This window comes from Setaria viridis, chromosome 9 (assembly GCF_005286985.2).
Source record: "Setaria viridis chromosome 9, Setaria_viridis_v4.0, whole genome shotgun sequence".
Classification (NCBI taxonomy): Eukaryota; Viridiplantae; Streptophyta; class Magnoliopsida; order Poales; family Poaceae; genus Setaria; species Setaria viridis.
In genome coordinates this window covers 10,475,666-10,496,592 of record NC_048271.2, presented here as the reverse complement: position 1 = coordinate 10,496,592, position 20,927 = coordinate 10,475,666, and the positions used below count along the sequence as shown (strand labels likewise).

Genomic DNA, 20,927 nt, shown 5'->3' with positions numbered 1-20,927 from the left:
ATGTAGTTCAATATTACATAGGATGAATAACTCTCTAATCTTACTCATATTTATAATTAAGATACACTACCCCAACATGGGGTTCCCGCATGCTCTCTATCGCAGCTTCACATCGTCTTGGATCATATCGAAAACTTGGACCGGCCGTAAAGATTTTCCTTCAAAGATTCTCCTGTTGCGTTCCTTCCATATGTTCTAAGCAGTTAGGATTAGATATGTTGCTACTGATCGTCCTTGGTTCTGTTAAACCCCGTCAGTGCTCTTCTCCACCATTGTTCCACATCTGCATCGGCGTCTGCTGGTATGGTGATTTTACCCCAGTTCAGTTGCATACTAGCATCCAAACTTCTTTTGCGTAGGAGCATTGGAGGCACGGATGCACTGCTATTTCAGCTTCCTGATCACATAGCTTGCAAATCGCTCCACACTCCCAATTTCGAGCCAACATCTGATCAACTGTTAAGAGCTTACTTCTAACAAACAACCACGCAAAGAACTTGTGTTTGGCTTTACATGGGCTTACCAAATGGCTTTGCCATGAAAGGTACTAGATGTTCCCTTGAGCTGTGCTTGGTAAGCTGATTTTGTTGTGTATGATCCATTAGCAGTCCACCTCCATGTGATTTTGTCATCTTCATCATTGAGCTGAATATTCTGTACTAAATCTCATAGAGTGACAAATTCTGCTATTCGCTCCACTGATTGCATTCTCTATAAACCTCTTGTCCAGCTATGGTCTGTCAGGTCCTCCCTCACCGTCCTATTTTTTCTCCATGCCCATTTGTATAATCCTGGAGCTATATCTCTAGGTGCCCTTTCATTGATCCAAGAGCATTGCCAGAACCTTGCCCTACTGCCATTGCCCACTGTTACCACTTTGCTAGCTCTGAAAAGTTGTTTGTCTGTCTCATCACAAGGTGTAGCTGATCCCACCCATGGCCTATCATGATCAACCCACTCATACCATAGCCATCGTAGGCGAAAGTGCTCTACTGAAGGCTCCCAATTCTAGGATACCCAGGCCACCAAGGTTTTTGGGCAGTGTTGTTTGCTTCTATTTCACAAGACAAGATCCTCCAGTTGCCATCTCTAACCCCTTCCATAGAAAATTTCTTCTCACTTTGTCTATTTTCTTCACTGCCCATTTCTTCAAAGCAAAGATTGTGATGAAATAGATTGGCATGGAAATGAGAACTGAGCGCACAAGAGTTAAAGCTTTGTCAAGAAACCTTCATTTCCATGGAGGAAGTTTTGCAACTACTCTGATAATCAATAATTGTAACTCAACTCTCTTCAATTTGGTTAGACTAAGTGGCAACCCTAGGTATTTGCATGGAAAGCTTTTAACTTGGCATGGCAAACTTTGCAAAATGGAGTTGATGTCCAGATCTTGACAGCATATTGGATAAGCAGCACTTTTCTACAAATTTATGTGTAGTCCTGACACCCTGCTGAAGGCGTCCAAAATCGCTCTTACCACCTAAATATCCTCTCTGATAGGGTTAACAAAGACTGCAGCATCATCAACATATAGGCTAATTCTGATCCTTGCTGCTGTGCTTCTGATTGGTGATAGTAGAGACTCATTTTCAGCTAAAGCTAAGAGCCTTTGCAGGGGTTCTAATGTTAGGATGAAAAGCATAGGTGACAGTGGATCCCCCTGTCTAAGCCTAGTTCGGTGTTTGAATTTTCTTGTTTGTGTCCCATTTACCAGCACTGTTGATGTTGTTGTGCGTAGTAGAATAGATACTCATTCTCTCCATCTTGTTCCAAACCCTATATGTTCTATTACCTCCATCAAATAACCCCATCTAACTGTGTCAAAAGCCTTGGTAATGTCAAGCTTCAGAAATAGGGCTGGTCTCTTTGCTTTGTGTAAATCTCTAATCAATTTTTATGTGTATAAGAAATTATCATGAATGCTTCTTCTTATTATGAAGGCACTTTGGTTTCTGGAGACCAGGTCATTGAGCACCTATGATAACCTTGATGCAAGCAATTTTGATATGAGTTTAGCTATGCTACTGGTCAAGCTGATGGGTCTATAGTTAGTCACCCTTTTTGCTTCAGGTTGCTTGGGTATTGGGACAATTTGTGCTGAGTTTAGGATATTGAAGTGTTGATTGTAAAAGTATTGCATTGCTAGAATCAGATCTTTCTTGATAATGTCCTAACTGTTTTTGAAGAAGACCCCAATGAAACCATCAGGTCTAGGTGCCTTCTCAAATTTTTGGTCCATAACCACTGCTTTGACTTTCTCCTCTGTGAACTCTTCCTCTAAAAATTCAAGATTGTGTCTCTAAAGGTTTAACATTTCCCAGTTGAGAGTTTCTTGTCTGGATTCTTCCTTTCCTAGGCTAGACTAGAAATGGTGAAGAATTTCCTGCTCCTTTTCTGCCTGCAAGTGGACCCTTTCCATTTGGGGTGTCAAGTGCTTGTATGAAGTTTTTTCTCCTCCTTCCATTTACTCCTAGGTAGAAAAATTTAGAGTTTTCATCTCCAGCTTTGATGTATGTCATCCTTGACTATTGCCTGACCCTCAATTTTTCAATTGCTGTAGTGCTAAAATATGTTTTTCAAGTCCCTCTTCAATAGTAATTCATCCTGATTAAGTTGCATGTGCTCTTGAACCACATCCAGGATCCATATCAGCTGTCTAGCTGCAATTAACAGCAGCCTGTTGTTCCCAATAATTGCTCTTGCTCAGCATATCAATCTTTTAGTTGTTCTTTGCATTTTAGTATGCAGTCTCAGGAATGAGTTATGCAGTGTTACATTTTTGTTCCAATTCTCAGATACCTCCTCTTTGAATCCTCTAATTTTTGGCCAGAAGGACTCAAACCTGAACCCTCTGTAGCTGCTAACTGCAATATCCCCAGTGATTAACATAGAGCAGTGATCAGACACCAATGATGACACAGCTTGGAGCAGTACATTTGGTAGCATGATCTCCCAATTTGCAGTACAGGAAAACCCTATCAATTCTAGTATGTGTGACATTGTTTGTCCAAGTGAATTTTCTCCCCCTTAGATCAATCTCTTTGAGTTCCAGATCATCTACCACAGCTCTGAAAGCTCCTATCAGCCTTCTATTAATGTTATCATTGCTCTCATCCTGTGCTTGTAATATCATGTTGAAATCTCCCAGCAGTAGCCACTTGTCTGATGTTAACCCTTAACTTTCTCTTATCTCATTCAGGAACTGTAGCTTAGCATTATCTCCCTGTGGTCCATAGACCACTGTGACCCACCACTGCACTGGAGTAGTTTTAGCTTCAACACATGCTGTTATTGAGTTAGATCTAAGAAACCACTCATTTATTTTGTAGTAATCCTCACGGACTGCTAGCAGAATCCCCCCTCTGGTTTCTTGAGCTGATAGATAACCATAGCTGTTGCCAAATTGATCCCCTAGGCATTCTATGACTAGATGATCACTGAATTCTCCAATCTTGGTTTCTTGCAGGCAGATAATAGTAGCATTGATATCTCTGATAAGGCCCTTAACAACCTTTCTTCTTGCTTTGGCATTGAGCCCTCTAACATTCCAGTCTAAAATTATGCATCGTTGCTCATTCATGGAAACTGTAATAGCTCAGTTTCTCCCCCAGATGCTTGTAGCACACACATGCTTGTAGCGCGCGCGCACACACATCCTTGTGGCGCACACACACACCCCAACCTACCCACACACCCTTGAAGCAACCACACATACATGAACCCACACACCCACGTACCAGCGCGCACGCGCGCGCGTGCACACACACACACTCCTGATGCTGTGGGGATCATCAGGTTTCTCCTTGTAGCGCTAACGCGCCAAGGGGGTCTTCTGCTGCATTCTCAATTAGGCTCAAAGTCTCTCTGAATCCTGTCACCACTTTCTTTTCCAGTGGTCCCATGAATTGTTCTCTAAAGTTGCTGTGATCTGCCGGAGTTACAGTTTTGTCCCTTTCCAGTGTCCCACACTTCCTCATCAGTAACATAGTGGCATGTTCTTCCATGGTTAAGTTAGTCTTTGGTCGATCTGCTAGCCTATTGCTCTTTCTTATAGATTCAGTTGATCCCTGTGTGTTGGCTGCTCAATTTTCTTTTCCTTTTCCTTAGCGTGGCTTCTTCTACAGCACTTTGGGTGGATCTAGTATTGCCTTTGGAAATGGCTTGGTGACCGGCATGTGCATCCCTGGCAAATGAATTCCCTTGTGTACTATAGACTGTCCAACAACCAGCTCATGTTGCTCAGGAAGTGCCCCCTCCTTAGCTTGCTGTGATTCTACCTGGCTAATATGCAGTGCTTCATGCTCAGGTGCATGCACCAGCTCAGTTTGAGCCTTGTTTACTGTAGCTCGTCTGACAACCATCAGCTGCACATCAGTAATGGACTTCTTCTCAAGTTGCTGCTCTCCTGTCTGTGTTGATACCAGTCCCTCACCATCTAATGATGCAGGCATGATCTCTAGTGGATCCACTCTAATGACATCTTGGTGATGTTTATTTGCCTGGTCCTCATCTATATGGCCTCCCATTTTCTACTGAAAATCGTGCACCTTTTTTTGCTAGCTTTATTTTCCCTGTACTTTCCCATTGCCCATGCTGGCTGATCGACCTCTTCTACCACACTGTATTGTTCTATCTCTTCTGGTTGGCCCAAATGCTGAGGTGCACAGTATTTTAGTTGTGTTGTAGCTGTCTTCTCTCCCCGTGCCTCTTTGCTTTGTTTTGTGGCCTCCATCAAAGACTGTCCCTGCTGCTGCTTGGCCATCAAAGTGGCCTCTTTTCTCATTGGATCTGCATCCTCTGAATTTTTCAGACTTTCATCCCGGTAGAAACTTGGTTCTGCATCCTTGAAGGTTGCTTTATTTAGTTGCTTCTCTGGTCCATTTTTGACCTGGCCCTGCCCCCCCCCCCATGGTAGCACTGTTCCATGTCAGGCCAGCCTTCTCTCCAACAACACTGTTCATTGTCAGGCTGGCCTCCTCTCCAACAGCATTGTTACTCGTCAGACCAGCCTCCTTTCCAACAGCTTGATAGCGACGGCCATAATCACTACGCTGGTCGCATTGGCTGCTGTTGCCCCCATTGAATCCCCTCTCCTCTGCCATTTTGAATTCATACCAGCTTGGAGGAGGGAACTGTGCAGGGCGGCCACGTGCACCTCCTCCACCCGACGACGACTTGTCTCGCCGACTCCAAGCCATTCCTAAACTGGCACACGGCGATGAACTGCACGGTCATTAGGAACACCATAATGCCACAGAAATCGATGTTTGACTGGCCACTCTTCCTCATAGAGATCATCTGGTAATCCACTAGTACCACTGTTAAAACTTCTATGTGAGGGGCTGCTTGGCAGTGGTGAGTAATCAAAAACATTATCTAAATGGATGATTACTTCATAATTTAACATCTCTGCTGGGCCTGTTCTAGTGGTTGGCAACTCCATGTCCCCCATCTGCTAGTAGAACTCCTCAGGGAAAGTGAGGGGTTAAATAATTTTCAGAGTGACCGTCTTGACTAAACCATCAGGATTAGACGTCCACACCCAAAGGCACATGCAATATCTCTCTTGTTCAGTCTCACCATCAGTGTCAATGTCTTTTATGAAGGTTGGGGCATTGAATAGCCGAGCTACAACTTCAATCTGTTGTGCGTGTTTTGGTATTCCCTCGATGCAAACTCTTGTCCGGTACATGAGTTTGGAAGCAGATGCATTGACCTGCCGCGTCCACAGCATAAGCCGTAGAGCAGTTCATCCAGCAGCAAGCCCCCCAAGCCGTAGAGTCGCAGTTCATCACTCGGGGGTGGAGAAATGCAGCAGGAATGTCAATGTCGTTAGTTGCTTCACTCCCAAATCATGCTTCGGAATGCATAGTTGTTGTAGAGCATCCCAGCGCACCACCTGACTGGTGAGCCTCGCGTGTCCATCTACCTGGATGCCGATGAGCACCGTCAGAGACAGCTGCCTCTCCTCCTCCTTCACTGCAGCCCAGCGCGGCACACAGACCGTGACATGGTCCGGTCTCCTGCTAGCCGCCCCCGAGATGAGCTCAGGCTCCATATCGGCCGTAGCAGCGGAACTCCTCCCCACGGTCGCTGGGCGCAACTGTGAGGGCTCGGGGTGCTTGGGTTCTTGGCAGCGGGTGTTGCTGGTGGAGGAGGTTGCTGGAGCAACAGCGGCGGTGGAGTGGGGAGCAGCAAAGGATTGTGAGTTGGAGCGGCAATGGCGAGCTTTGTGACCGAAGCACAAGCACAGGATGCACCGCGACGGGTCTCTACAAGCACCAATGCGGTGGTCGAGGGCAAAGCAATTGAAACAGCGGTTGCCAACCTTTGCCTTTGCCTTGAGCAATTGAAGCCAATGCGTAGAGGTAAGTGGTGCCTGTGCTTGGTTCACCTTCCCCCTATCCGGTCTTGAATGCTTCTCTGACCCGCACCAAGCTGGGACCATACCGAAGCAGCACGCTTCCTCGACGTCCGTCGTCTCTCTTCATGGAGCCACCCATGCTTGATGTGATCTGTCAAAGTGCTCGGGAATCTTGGCTTGAAGGTCCTTGTCTTCAATAGGGCGTCCTTGTATGACACTCTATAGTAGCTCGGCTTTACCATGACCGAGTGAATCCGGCAAGGGGCCGCAAGTGCCGTGTCGCCACTTGTGTTGTCCTCGGATTCCTTCTCCTTTCTGTCGCCCGTCTGCTTTCTGTCCACCGTCTTGAATGCCTCTTCATTGATGCGCCGAGGGTATAGGCTTTCCTCCTCTTTGTTCGAGCAGTAGAGCAGATCGAGGGCCTCCTCCGTGTCGTGTGCGAGTGCCGATGACCTGTGGGTTGCTATGGTGGTAGGTTGTAGCTTAGGCATCGTTGGAGTGTGGTGGGGTTTAGCTGATGTGCTGCGGTGGAGGTTGGCCTGTGCCGGCGGGGTGTCGAGCGCCGGTAGGGTGGTGGGGGGTGTGGGCTGCTCTCCCATCTCTCGAGACCCCTTTCGCTATACACTCACTGAAAAGTTGTAAAAAAAATATCAAAACCATACGTTGCTACTGTACGGTGGATGACGGACTGTGGTGGTTGTGCCTACTTAACTTGGAAGCTGTTGGATACCTAATTTAGGTGGGAGTTTCAATTCATGAACAGTTTTATATACATTAAATTTCATGCCATGTTACCAATTTCGCTGACTTGAGAAGGTCATTATAAGAAGAGAGAAGGAAGAGAGAAGGAAGAGTTTCATCATATGGGAGAGAAGTTTCATCCCCATGCATTCAACTGGCACAATTACTTAATTCACAGTTTTGATAACAGTGTAGTAAAACTGTGTAGTGAGACTAGCCTAAGATGACTAGGTAGACCTCAACACACTGGTTGGAGTAGAGTTGGACCTTGGACGTGCCCTGAACCTGGACGCAGGGAATAATGTTTATGATCTGGTACACCAGAATCCTTGAAAATTTTACGCGTCAAAGTACAATGCTGACGTTGGCCGGGTTGAAACTTGAAAAGATCAAATTGCTTACTACCTGCATGCCCGGAGAAATGGACTAGATATGGATAGAGAACAGTACGCAGTCACTTACTGCTAAATGCTAATCAGGTGAAGCTTGTCTCCCTGGTCTCGTGCATAGACCATACTACATACAATTCAGAACGTGTCGCGCGAGGCTTGAAGCGTGACAGCGAAACACGATTATGTCCGCGTCTATCATATCGTTTCCTTCGATTTTGAGTCAGGGAAGTTTCCGGGCGCAGCGATAAGAGGCCACGAAAATTCCGCATGTCATCACGTGGAAGATATCAATTTCGTTTCTGGGCTTATACTTTTCTTTTTTTTGTGACCGTCAATATATAGGTTTTATATAGAATTGATATTACTAGGTTCACTGTAGAAAAAAAATAAAAAAATGGATCAATGATATTATTGTAGCAACCTTTTGATCTGAAATAATATAATATTATGGTGTGCCATATTACATCGCTAACTAACGTGCCGTATTAAACATCAATTTTACTAATGCGGAGCAAAGTATATTAAAATTAATTTATTTTGCGGCCTCGTGGGTCGGCTAGCTAGCCCGGCCCACGGTGACGGTCGGCACCGGGAAGCGAAGCGAGGGGTCCGTGAGGAAATCGACAATTGGCGGCTTGGCGCGTGCTGACGTGACGCAACGCAACTGGCGACGGCGCGCGGCGTGGGGCCCGCCGCCCCCTGGCGCACCACCACGGCCACGCAGCTATTTGGGTCTCCACCACCCCCGTTGATTTCGCGGCGAGACGCCATTGCCCGTCCTCGTTCCCCGCCGTCCTCTCCTGTCTCGTGTCTCTATTCGCATTTGCTCCTCCTCCACCAACCCCCCTCCCCTCCCAGGAAGAAAGGAAGGAAGAAACCCAGCCAGTGCCACAGGAGCTCGCCGCCTCTCCGGCCCCGGCCCGTCCGCCGCCGGCAGCGGAGCAGCCCATCCCGGCCCTTCCGGCTCAAGGGTGCGTCGCTCCTTTCCCCGCTCGCTCGTCGGATTACCCCTTTTTGCTTCTAAGAATGGCGCATCCGCCGCCTGTTCTCAGCTTCTTCCATTTATTTTCCTTTCTTTCTTTTTGTTTTTTTGCTTGCACGCCTGTTCTCATCTTTGCCTTTTGCTGGTGGTTGAGCGTCGGACTCGTTCTTGCAGAAAATACATGCTTAGCTTGGTGCTCCAGCTACCGTCCTTGATGCGGTCTTGTCCTCAGGATTGGTTTAGTTTTCTCACTGCTCTTGATGTGGACCGACACCTCATGTTTATTCTTTTCGCTTTTCCCATTTCTCCGGGCTGCGTTGAAGAATAGAATTTGGGGAGAAAAAGGAATTCAGACTGTGGGGGCGTTGTGCCTGGCTAGTTTTGCATACTCGGTCTACGAATCAAATCAGTGAAATTCTTTTTTTTTCTCTTGTTTGTGTGTGTGTGAGGTTAAAGTTCTCGTTCAGTATCCCTAATCCAATCGATTGCAATAGTCCAAATTTCTGATCATGGATAAAGAAATCAGTACCAGGTCAAATAGAAGGTTGGCACTGGATTCGTGTTAGCTTTCCGTGGATATCCTTAATCCAATCGATTGGCTCAGTCATGATATTCTTTTTATCTGTCAGTTAGCGCAATCCACTTCCCTTCGTGCCCTTTTTTTTCAGTCAGAAACGTTAACTAAAAAATATAGCTCTTGGCCGTTTATGCTTCATACTCCGATCTTAAACCTCAACCAGAGGTGAAACATAAGGATTTCATGTGTAATCACTACACCTATTTGGTTATACCGAAGGAATCAGCGAACTCTAAAATCATTCGGATAGCTCCTCCAAGAGTTCACGCTAAAGGGTGCTTCTGACAGGATGACTGATACTTCTCTGAAATTCGCAGGTGCTGTCTTCCAACATGGAGACATATACTACAGATGATGCTCTCACAATGATGGGGTTTGGGAGATTCCAAGCTCTTGTCCTTGTCTATGCTGGTATTGGTTGGGTTGCAGAATCCATGGAGCTCATGCTGTTGTCGTTTCTTGGGCCATTCATACGAGAGGAGTGGAACCTCTCCCCAGAGAATGAGAGCATGATTTCAAGTGTTGTCTTTGCTGGCATGCTGCTAGGTGCCTGTTCTTGGGGCTTTGTTTCCGACAAATATGGACGCAGGTATGGTTTCCTACAACAAACACTTTCATGCTTCAGTTTTCTAGTACTAATCTTACCCTTGAGTATATCATAACCGAATAACCATATCAGTTATTAAGGTTCAACTTGCACATTTATGATATCTTGCTATCAAGCTATGGTATATGCGGTGAAGGGATAGGAAGTAATATATGCTTGGTATGGCATGATTATAACTGCAAGTGTGTACCAAATTGACCTGAATGCTGAATAATGCACTTTAGTAAGAAGCCACAGCACATTTAAATAAAATTACGGGCAAATTTGACACACACCACAAAAAGGGATCTGCAATGTGTTCTCAAGGATAAGTTCTAATTTACCATCCTCTACTTTCATGCAAGTACATATTGGACCCTTTATTACAAAATCAGCTATTTCACGTTCTCAAATTTGAGAACCTGTGTAATTTTCATCTTTACTGTGGTATTGGTAGTGGTTTGCTCATGGCATGCGGCTGGGCTAGATTTGCTTCGTCAGCAAACTAACTAGCCATGTCAACACGCAAGCTACCTCATACAGTGATTCACAAGGATTACAGGGTAAGAGCATAGATAATTTTCCTTCATCTTGCTTTTCATCCTCATTCCCTCTACCCTGTATGTACCTGAATACCAATAAGTATCCACATAAGCAATCAACATTGCAAAACCACTTTGAATTTGAGAACCATCTTGAAGAATAGTTGCATATTGCACTGGTTTAAAAAATGGGTAGTAAAGAACCAGTTTTGTTGAAGAGGATATAATCTGTACTTTCATGAAACTAGAAAGGGATAAGTTGGATATTTCCTTTTCTTTCAATACCATTCTTTACTTTGTTTTTACTTCCTCTATGTCAAGCATAAATGAGATAAAACTTACATTTCCCTTATTTCAGGACCGGTTTATTGTTTTCAACTATCTTTACTAGTGGAATGGGTTTTCTTAGTGCTTTATCTCCTAACTACTTATGCTTGGTGGCTCTTCGGTTTCTCGTTGGAGTAGGAGTGGGTGGCAGCCATGTTTTTACATCTTGGTTTTTGGAATTTGTTCCTGCACGAAATCGTGGCACTTGTATGATTGTTTTGTCCCTTTTCTGGACTCTTGGCACAATATTGGAGGCTTCACTTGCATGGGTATGATAATTTCTGTTCCTTTGAGATGCAGTGCTTAGCTTCCCCCTTTTCATGCTGATTTGTTCCCATTTGCATGAGCAAATTGTTTAAACAAAATTCAAAACCCAAAATGAAGAGTAAACTCTATTATAATGAATATACAGAACAGAACCACAAAGAACCTTGTGTACACTTATGTAGAATATGGTGGAATGTGATCTTTTTATGCAAATATGGTGGAATATGATTCAAGCACATTTCTGAAACTGAAACCGCCGAAATGCTTCATGTCTAGCACATTTATCATTTGCACGCAGTTGATATTATTTTTATCGCAATATTCATGATGTCTTAATGTGTGTGCAGCCTAAATTCTTGAACTTTCTGCAGCAAATAAAATAATTGAATTTTCAGTAAATTTTGGATTTGGTAATCAGTTTAATGATGCTTCTTGCTTATATTTTATTAGTTACATGCTTTTCTGTCAAATTTTAGTAATTTGTATTTGGTTCTTGTAGGTTGTATTACCGGTACTGAATTGGAGGTGGCTACTGGCATTTACTGCCCTTCCATGCTTCCTCTTGCTTCCTTTCTTTGGACTTACACCCGAGTCTCCGCGCTACCTTTGTGTACAAAATAGAATGTCTGATGCAACTGCTGTCCTGGAGAGAATGGCCAGTTCAAACCAATCAATTCTTCCTCCAGGAGTTCTCACATACCATAGAGAAACAAAAGTTGACCACAACAGTCTTGCTTCTGAGAGTGAATGCCTTCTTCCTGTAAAAGAGAAGGATTGTACTGTAGACGACGCCATGAGCTCCGAATCTGGTAGTCTTGCTGCATTGCGCACGCTATTATCGCGCAATCTGCTCAGATCAACTCTTCTTCTTTGGTTTGTTTTCTATGCAAATTCCTTTGCTTATTACGGGATAGTGTTGCTGACATCGGAATTGAGTGATGCAAATAAAAGCTGTGCAACTGGTGTGATATTTGGCCTGCACCAAAAAAAGGATACCAATATTTATAAAGATACTTTCATCACTAGTCTAGCAGGTATCATATAATTACTCCCTTATTTTTTTCACCCCTATTATTTCTCACTTTGGAGTATCACACTAACTCATGGTTTCAAATCTCTGCAGAAATCCCAGGTTTAATTCTGTCTGCTATTCTCGTTGATTGGTTTGGCCGAAAAGCTTCAATGTGGTCTATGATGTTTGCATGCTGTGCTTTCCTTGGACCACTTGTACTTCATGAGAATGAGTTGTTGACAACTATTCTTCTATTTGGTGCTCGCGCGTGTGCCATGGGGAGCTTTACAATTTTGTGTCTTTATGCTCCAGAGGTTTGTATCAGCTTCTTATGGCATATAGCATTATTTGCTATACCATTATTGATTAATCTGTAAAACTACCATCTATTAGTTCTTGTAGAACAGGGTCCAACACCATAATAATCTGAAAATCCATGGAGAGAGTATTCCACATCCATTTGGATCTACTATGCATTCTCCTCTCAGTCAATAGCATATCCTTTACTGATCCCCTTTATGTTTGTCTGTGGGCCTAACTCTGAACATGCTTTGTCAGTTTTGGAACTTATTTTCTTGCAGCAGAGTATGCCTTGTCAGCTAATTCCCTCGCTCCTTTTCATAGGTGTATCCATCGTATGTGCGCTCAACAGGTGCTGGGATTGCAACCGCCATTGGTAGAGTTGGCGGGGTTGTTTGCCCTCTTGTTGCCGTTGCGATGCTGCGGAGCTGCCACCAGATGGAAGCAATCGTGGTGTTTGAGGTGGTATTGTGCCTTGCTGCAGTGGGCTGTATATTCTTCCCTGTAGAGACCAAGGGCCGTGGAATGGATTAATTTTATATGATCACTTGTAGTTCTAGTTCTTCACCATTTTCATCAATTTCTACCATCGTTGTGTATAGATGTTATAAATATGGTGTATGTGTATACGAAGCTGGACAGTCCCTCAAAATATAAAGCAGGGCTTTCCAAGCTTGTTGGATACTTCAGGTGGATTCTGTACTCCCAAAATATTGAAAAGCAAACTTTTGCATATGTAGTGCGTTTGCAAATCGAGCTATATTTCCATTTTCAGCATTTCCTGCAAATCAGAACTTTGTCCTGCAAGTCAGGTACACAAGATTTTAGCAAGTTGCAAAGAATATCCAGATCATTATGTATTCGATGTTTTCTGTGGATGGCTCCACAGGATGTGTAATTCTTCCTTTCTATTGGGGAATGTGACCTTTCTTTTCTGGAGAAAATAGCTTATTAAGTGCCACTAGCAGCTAGCAGCCGCTAACTTGATCCCCACAACATGCACCTATCATAGTGGCATAGCAAATCTGCAATCCATCCACCTCCATCGTTTCATCTGTTCTGTGCCATTAGCAGTTCCCGCTTACATTAAAAAATGTCTTTTTATTTGAGGTTTTGAGCTGCCCATGGTTCATGATTTGGGACTTGCGAGGGAGCTATATGAATGAAACAAAATGGCGACACGAGGATAGGCCTGCAGCACGTCTATTTTGAAACTGATGAATTGTGCACGACGGAAAATTGGGAACAAGCATCCTTCATTGATCCGTTGCATCGATTTCAAACGAGTAAATGAGGCGTGTTGAAAATGACTGGAAAATGGAAATGGCTGCGGCGATGTTATGGGCACAAACTGGAATACAGCAAAATGAATTTGTTACGATGCTAAATTAAGCATTCTTTTCTTTGATACGTATGCACTTATCGCCCACGAGCTGTGGAAATATATACATACTGACGACCTTAGACCAAATGGCATGGACAGGACTAAAAAAACTAGGTAACGACAGGTCAATCACATGTAGTGGAACTGTTAGTCTTCGGGCTTCCGAGAAATATTAGCCAACTATATATATCTGTATGGTAGAACTGCTAAATTCCTTCATCTCTTCATCAAAACAAAATTGGGCGAAGTCAGCTTCCAAGGATCCAGGGTTCCCGTACCGGTCAGCCTGAATCAAAAAAGGAAACTGCATGAGTAATCGAATTGAAAATAGAAACATCAGAGGGGAAAAGGAAAGAACAAGAAATGCATACCTCAGGGCTCAGGTGCCAAATGCTGGGGGACTCTGTTTAATGGGGCTCGCTGTCAGCATCTCCAGTGAGGGAAGGGAAGGAAGGGATGGACTTCAAAACCAGTTTCCTTCCACTCCTACCGATCGGGGACAATCCGGTACCAGTGTGCAGGGGTGAGACCCTCTTCTTGTTGGGTGACACAACCTTTACGCTGGAGATGCAAGATGAGCCCACTTCCTGGATATTTGCCGAATCATCCCCAACAATCATTTCTGCAGCACAGGTATCGAAATAAGAGAGCAAAACATCTGCCTTGATGGGAGACTGGGAGTTGTGCAGTCGGGAAGAGTATCCGGCTGTTGAAAGTGGTGGTTCAGAGCATGTAGATGGAGGCAGGATCGAAGATCTGGAAGAGAGAACTCATTATTAAATTGTTAAGGGGTATGGAGTTTCATAAGGGAGGCAAGAATCAAGCTAACATCCGTGCACAAGACATGCAAACCTGCAAGGCCCAAGCGAAGGTGTTGCAAATAGATTCTCGGTGGATGGAAGATCACCAGATTGACCAACAACATCCTGTTTATCAAATGCAAGTTTCTCTTCCGTCGAGCGAGTGCCTTTTGCTTTTGCCCCTTTCTCCATCTTCGCAGTAGCTAGCAGCAGCACCCCTTCAAGGGAAAATAAGAACATTAAGACCTGGCAACCGATAATGATATGTAACATCAAAAGGTTATATCGTAAAGTTAGCCCAACCCAAACAGATTCAAATTAACAAACTGAAGGGAGACTTTTGGTTCACTTAATTTTTTATCCTTAATATCTTTCAACTAGTAGTTCATCTGTTAAACCTTTTACATACATAGTATGATGGCCAATCTTGAAACTCAGGGGATGGAAGGCATCAGGCATGCCACAGAGAATATCAACAAGAAAAAGGAAGCAAGGAGGTTTAGAAGATGATGGCAATCAAAGTGTTCAACTAGCACATAAACATTCCATGAAATTGCTTGATCTGGTCTCATAAACATGCAGATAACGAATTAATAGGAAGCCAATAGCATTGTGAATGTTTCTTAAACAAAGTTTCTATCAAGTATCAACCCCTCAAACTAAATGAAACTTTGTTTTTGGCACCCAATTTGAGCATAGTGGCAAGCCATGCAATCTTCCTAAATGTTTAGCAAACCATGACATGGGAGCATGTATATAAGGCAAAATGAAAATAGATTATTGTTGCTCAGATAGCAATACAACTTCATAGCCTGCTCCAAGCATAAGCCTCCACTCAAAGCTGAAGATCAAGTGGCATGTAAACACAAATTCAGTATTACCCTATCCTGAAATTGCACGCCCCAACTACTTAAATTAACCAGTCAACTTTAAATCAACTAGCAGTTGTGATTTTATCTTTGCTACTCTTCTTATGCCGGTGAACTAGTGTTTAAGCCAGGGAATCGTTTTCTGAGTTGGTTACTGAGATTGTCTTGTTGAGCAACGTCCCTAGTCATTTACAGTCGATCATAAGATCCTAACTGGCTAACCCAAAATATTATAGAAACCCTAGCACAAATTTACACTAATTCCAAATATGGAACTAAAAAAATTCAATACATAGTTATTAAACTTATACAACACTTTTTGGCCTAAAGCTGTGCTGTGAAAAAGGAACCTAGGAATAAAATGGCAAGCACAATTTTTGTCAAATATTTATTGTACATTAGATGGAGAAGCATACCAGCAGGTCAGTTGCATTTTTCTAAAGAAAAAATATCAAGAAAGGATCAAACTTACCCTCTCTTTTTCCAAAAGAATTCTTACAACTCTCACATCGGCAGCTCATGGAGCATCCCACACCACTCTTTTGAGACAGAATAACATTAAATAAATAAAGCACATGAGTGGGTCAACATATTAGCCAAGTGGGATTAAGTCAAGAAAACCAAATGGCAAGTTAACTGGTACCTGAAAGCACTCGCAGTATTTTTTAAGGCAAGAAGACTTCCTGCAATTGCAGCCTCTTTTATGTCGAGCCGAAGCAGGAGTATTGTTAGAGTTATCCTATAAAATAAATGGCATGCTATGAACAATAGGGAACAGAAAAGATAAATGCAACTAAAAGGATCTGCTCTTACCCCAAAATCTGAACCAGAATCACATGCACGTGTTACTGTTGGAGCAAATGCTAGAGGGTTACGAGATTCAGTCCGCTTGCGAATACATGAAACTGTTTCCTCATGAGTATGATTATTTAAACAGCCTTGACATGAGCAGAATCCTGAACAATAGACTTTAGCAGCAAAACATGCACAATAACTGCAGAAGAAACAACAAAGGATGGTTACTATTTTAAAATCATGACAGGAATCTGCCAAAATGCGCTTTGTTCTAGCAGGTTAAGACACTTTCAGCAAAAGCCAATGGAGTAACTGAATATGCTTGAGTTTTCAGGTGTCAGGGCGTTGGATGTTGAAAGAACACAGGGAATTTGCTGTGAACAAACTGCGCAGAGCTGTTCTCCAGACAGTAAATATTTTTTACATAGGCCAAACAACCAATTTTATTTTGCATATGATGAAGGTGCAATTGCAGAGATTAACAACAGGCGTGAAAAATATCGAATGTTCAGACATGACTGAACTTTGAAGGCTGCTCGAACACATCAAGTTTGTAATGATTACTAGTAGCGTATTAAATAGAATACAAAAGTGCAATATGATTTTCACTACTTACTCTGCCAACTCAGTATATATAACAACACTGTCATTTAGAACTACAATTACAAATTGGAAATCTCAAGATATACCGTATGTTCACTTACTTGGTCATTCTTTGTACAAAATATGCGAAAAAACTGTAATTACTGCTACATCAGAAGCTCGAGTGGCACGAGGATACTCTAGATATGGCAGTAGAAAGCCTGAACACTTTATCTTTGATGAGAAATTTTATATGAATTCCATTGGTCAAACGGTCAAACCTCTATTACTCAAATGCAATAAAAACATATAACTGTAACTGCGAGTATGTGATGCTGGTTTGAGTAAGGCAAAAAAGCTAACAGCACTACTTAGAAGGATGACTGTCTCTACCACCTAAACCACCAGAACTCAAAACTAGATACACCCAACATAGATTCACATCAGTTAAAACCAAGCTGATTTCCTGCCAATTTCAACGTGTTCTGGTTCAGAGACACCTAACTAGAAAATCAGTAGGCCTAAAACCTTGAACAAGTAAGTAACTGCTACACATAAATCAAGCATATGTATGTATTTTGTCTTATACCTAAACTGCCTGTTGGCCATATCTTTTTGCGATTACAAGCAATTTAGAATAGTTCAAGTAGAACAATATCATATTGTTAGCTTCATACACATGATTTTCACCCTTAAGGATATAGGTAAAGTGTATATGGAAAAATAACAGTATATTGCAAGGAACCTTACAGTTTTAAGCACTTGGACTTTTTACAGCTACAACGTCTGCATGAGTCACCATCACCATTCTGTAGCTTGCGCCTGCAAAGTTCCAAAGATTTTGTTATCTATTGAGTAAATATTATAAAAAAGAGGCATACCTTACTAACCTTTTCTTCTTGTGGCTTTCTTGGCAAGACTCATTAGCATTAGGCATGGTTTTCTGAGAAGAGTGATCATCATGAATACGAGTGTATACCTCACTGCTATAGAGACCCGTCTCACTGCAAGAAACTATTGTTGTCGGACTATTATGTTCAGGTTGCAGTGGAGGATTAATTGTGAATGGCATGTTGTTGGATGAATTCGAGGCAACAGCATTCAGATGCAAACCAATACCAGGCAATGCATACACAGGGGACCCCGCAGGCTTCAGGTAGTTATCGCCACATATATTTGCAAGATGAGGATTCGAGCCACTTTGCACACTCATATCAGATGCCCCTACCTTCTCATTAAAAAGGCTACACCTATGCAGCCTGCCACATTGATCCTCTGACAGTGCCTGCAGGATGAAAAGAATTGTTGCCTGTTGCGCTTGTCTGACAAGAACTTCAAATTAGGAAAATAAAAAACCTAAAATGTGCCGTAGTTAAATCAAGATTTCACCACTACTTCTGTTACATTACATACAATTTAGATGTATCCAACATTCAACTGTCTAGTTAAAACAGACAGAATGAAGATTCAAATTTGGTATCATAGAATTAGTCAAATTGCAACAAATAAACAAGCACTTCTACTATCACTCAAACCTAAATTAAATACAAAGGTAAGGCAAAGAATTATAGATGGTATCAAGAAATTCTCCATTACCATATCATCACTGGGAACTTTGAATGTGTCAAAGAAATATTCATTTGAAACCAACTGGCTTTGAATAACACCAGGGAGCATTTCTGGGTCATGATTCGTTGCAACACCTTCTGTGGCACCAGCACAGTAAACATGGGTGTTATCAGCAGCACTCTGGATATAACAGCCAGTTGACCCATCAAATTTTTTTTTTTGTGAATCCTCCGAGTTTCCTTGATCCATTGGCATGAAGGATTTGCTAAATATGACATCATCACTTCTTAGATTCCAACTCAATTGTTGTGCTTCTAAGGACAGGCCTGACTTTGACATGACACCATTACCAGTACCAGAATGTGAGATCAAGTGATTTAAACTGCAAGCTGCTAGATCATCATTATACTGTTTAGCCAGCTCATTTTCCTGAACTTTTCTTCCAGAAGTTGATGACTCCATTTGATCAACGCCATTCTGATCATAGCATGTGCTTGATAACTTTACTTGCCCCACATCTGAACTGTGATCTGCTTTACCATCAGTATCTTGTTTCTTGGCATCCCCTAAGGTTTCACTACCAAGCGGAATGGGTTGAGGCCATTTGCTTGGCAAAATTGTTGCATCCTCAGAAGGACTACAATTTTCTGAAGGAATTGTTGGGGATCCAGACAGTTCAATGCAGCTAGAACTCCCTATCTGATTCCTTTGGCAGTTGGGACTGAGTCCTTGAGAAAGTTGAATGTAGCCATCCCTGGTCCACATGAAAAGATGTATACTAAGGTCTAAGGTCAAATGATAAAAACACATAAATAAAAAATAGAATATTACCTGATTCCAGGTTTGGATTCCTTTTGTGGATTAACTTGGGGTGATGTGAAGATTGATGAAACAGGTACTAAATCAGATGACTTGAATAGCTGCCCATTTTGTGCCGAATCTAGAGGCTTTGGTGTTGCTATAGGGGATAGACTATTGATGAAATCAAAGACAGGTGAGTCCTGCAGGTGTGAAACCTAATTAGAAACTCAAGGCTCAAGAAAACTTGATTAAGAAATGAGTATCTTATAATATGGGTGTACAGTAGTCATTTTTTGCATGAAGGAAATCACATGAGAACACGTGTATTTGTGCAAGGTATATGCAGGGGCAACTTATTAATGCTCTAAGATTGCGAAACTATTAATTTTTTTTTACTGTAATGGAGGTGGTTTGGTGCTATCTCAAAAATACATACTACAATCTGAAACCACCCACATGAACACTAACCGTGCATGTTTTGTGCAAGAGTTTGAACCAGAGGAACACAAAGAAAAGCCAAAATTCTTTACACTACCAATGCCAAGCTACTTTCTTTTCTGTCTAAAGGTGGCACTTTTCAGCATCAAGCACTATTTAACCGTGTGATTTTGTAGCTAGTGGATCTAAAGGTGAGGGGCTTTCAGCACCAGGCCCCCAGGTAACACCTATTTACCCGCATGATTTGTATCGTTAGTGGATAGAAAATTCGCAGAAAATGCAGTAATAACTCTAAGAAACCACACAATACACAGATATGAGTAGAAGAGTGTCAGCTGCAGCCTACAGGAGATGGATCTAAACCTTAAGGGGGTGTTTGATTTGCGTAATGATCTCATCCTAGATGAAGTGACCTGCATTATGAGTTTAGTGGAATGACTCCATCCCTCATGTAGACGTAGTCATGCTTATACTAATCATGTGCATGTGACACTGTGACTATATGACGAGGCATGAGGTGGTGATTGATCAACCCATTCCATTACCCAAACCAAATAAAATTGTGAGGAGCGAGAAGGCGATGGATCACCCCATTTCTCAAACCGAACACCCCATAAATTTCTCAATGAAAAAAGCTCCATTTTGAAACATTTTCGTGTCGACTAACAAATCCGAAACATTCACTCCCAAAACCCAACAACTCGACCATCAGGTATCCTAAAACACCCAAATGTGTCTCCCGAATCTAAAAGTACTACTATGAACATGAAACACTGGAAATTGTGGGGTCGCTGGAAATGCAGCCCAACGTCCCCTCTCCATCCCCACAGCCACGGAAGGAAAAAACGCTAATCCTAATATCGGAGAAGAGATAGCCAATCGCCATCAATTGCATCCCATCCTAAACCCTAACCTCCCCATCAAAACCCCAACCGACGGACCCAGCGAACTCAATCGGCTAATCCAATCCCCAAAAAGTAATACGGGAAGGCGAACCAACAACAAACCCAGCGTGCATCCGTCAGGGCACCCGTTCATCCGAAATTCCGAATACATCATTCCCATCCCAAATTCCATAACAACGTATCAGCGTCGGAAAACAAGGAGAAAGGAGGAACCTTTACTCCTTTAGCACTAGAAACGACAGCGGCGAACCGCGGCCCGGCGGAGGGCGGCGGGTGAGGACTGAGGAGTAGGACCGACCTCGTAGAGCGAGACGTCGGTGAATGATGGTTGCCCGGCTGGGGGGCTCTCCGGCGGGTCCATCTGCACCAGCGATGTCGGGAGAGGTCACCCGCGCCGCCGGTGCGGCCTCCGCCTCTTCCTTTGGTTCCTCAATCACCGCCGCCTGGAACGCTCGGCTTCAGTTGAAAGGGCGGTCGCCGTGGCCCGTGGGCGGGAATCCTACCTAGCCTTTTCAGAGGTGGGGCCCGGGCGTCGGTGAGTGGGAAGGGAGGTGTCTCTGACACGTGGGTAGGTGTAGCCGTGTAGGGTGGGAGAATCGGAAGTCATGCTGGCCCGGATCCGGAACCTCAAATTTACGACCGATCGTAAATTAGTTTTTCGTCCGGTTGATTTGGGATCACGTACTTTTTACTT

At 43.2% G+C, this 20,927-nt stretch overlaps 2 protein-coding genes across 5 annotated transcripts; one reads left to right on the top strand and one right to left on the bottom strand.

The window, feature by feature from the left end:
* Nucleotides 1-8,247: 8,247 nt before the first annotated feature.
* Nucleotides 8,248-12,825, top strand: LOC117836675 (organic cation/carnitine transporter 7). Of its 2 annotated transcripts, XM_034716142.2 has the most exons (6): nt 8,248-8,468; nt 9,374-9,645; nt 10,543-10,780; nt 11,278-11,812; nt 11,902-12,104; nt 12,415-12,825. In XM_034716142.2, the coding sequence occupies exons 2-6, from the start codon at nt 9,389-9,391 to the stop codon at nt 12,622-12,624; spliced, it is 1,443 nt and encodes a 480-aa protein (XP_034572033.1). In that variant the 5' UTR covers nt 8,248-8,468; nt 9,374-9,388; the 3' UTR covers nt 12,625-12,825. The 2 variants fall into 2 exon arrangements, with proteins under 2 accessions (XP_034572033.1, XP_034572034.1); XM_034716143.2 differs by lacking the exon at nt 8,248-8,468 and having other exon boundaries at nt 9,500-9,645; nt 10,650-10,780.
* Nucleotides 12,826-13,447: 622 nt separating this feature from the next.
* LOC117836674 (CRC domain-containing protein TSO1) lies at nt 13,448-20,720 on the bottom strand. Of its 3 annotated transcripts, XM_034716141.2 has the most exons (12): nt 20,532-20,720; nt 18,921-19,090; nt 18,117-18,843; nt 17,640-17,805; nt 17,411-17,534; nt 17,271-17,342; nt 15,957-16,137; nt 15,787-15,882; nt 15,616-15,682; nt 14,327-14,492; nt 13,846-14,230; nt 13,448-13,760 (listed from the first exon to the last, which is right to left on the bottom strand). In XM_034716141.2, the coding sequence occupies exons 1-11, from the start codon at nt 20,592-20,594 to the stop codon at nt 13,882-13,884; spliced, it is 2,181 nt and encodes a 726-aa protein (XP_034572032.1). In that variant the 5' UTR covers nt 20,595-20,720; the 3' UTR covers nt 13,448-13,760; nt 13,846-13,881. The 3 variants fall into 3 exon arrangements, with proteins under 3 accessions (XP_034572032.1, XP_034572031.1, XP_072147356.1); XM_034716140.2 differs by having other exon boundaries at nt 17,411-17,805; XM_072291255.1 differs by having other exon boundaries at nt 17,411-17,805; nt 20,447-20,574.
* Between the last annotated feature and the right edge of the window lie 207 nt (nt 20,721-20,927).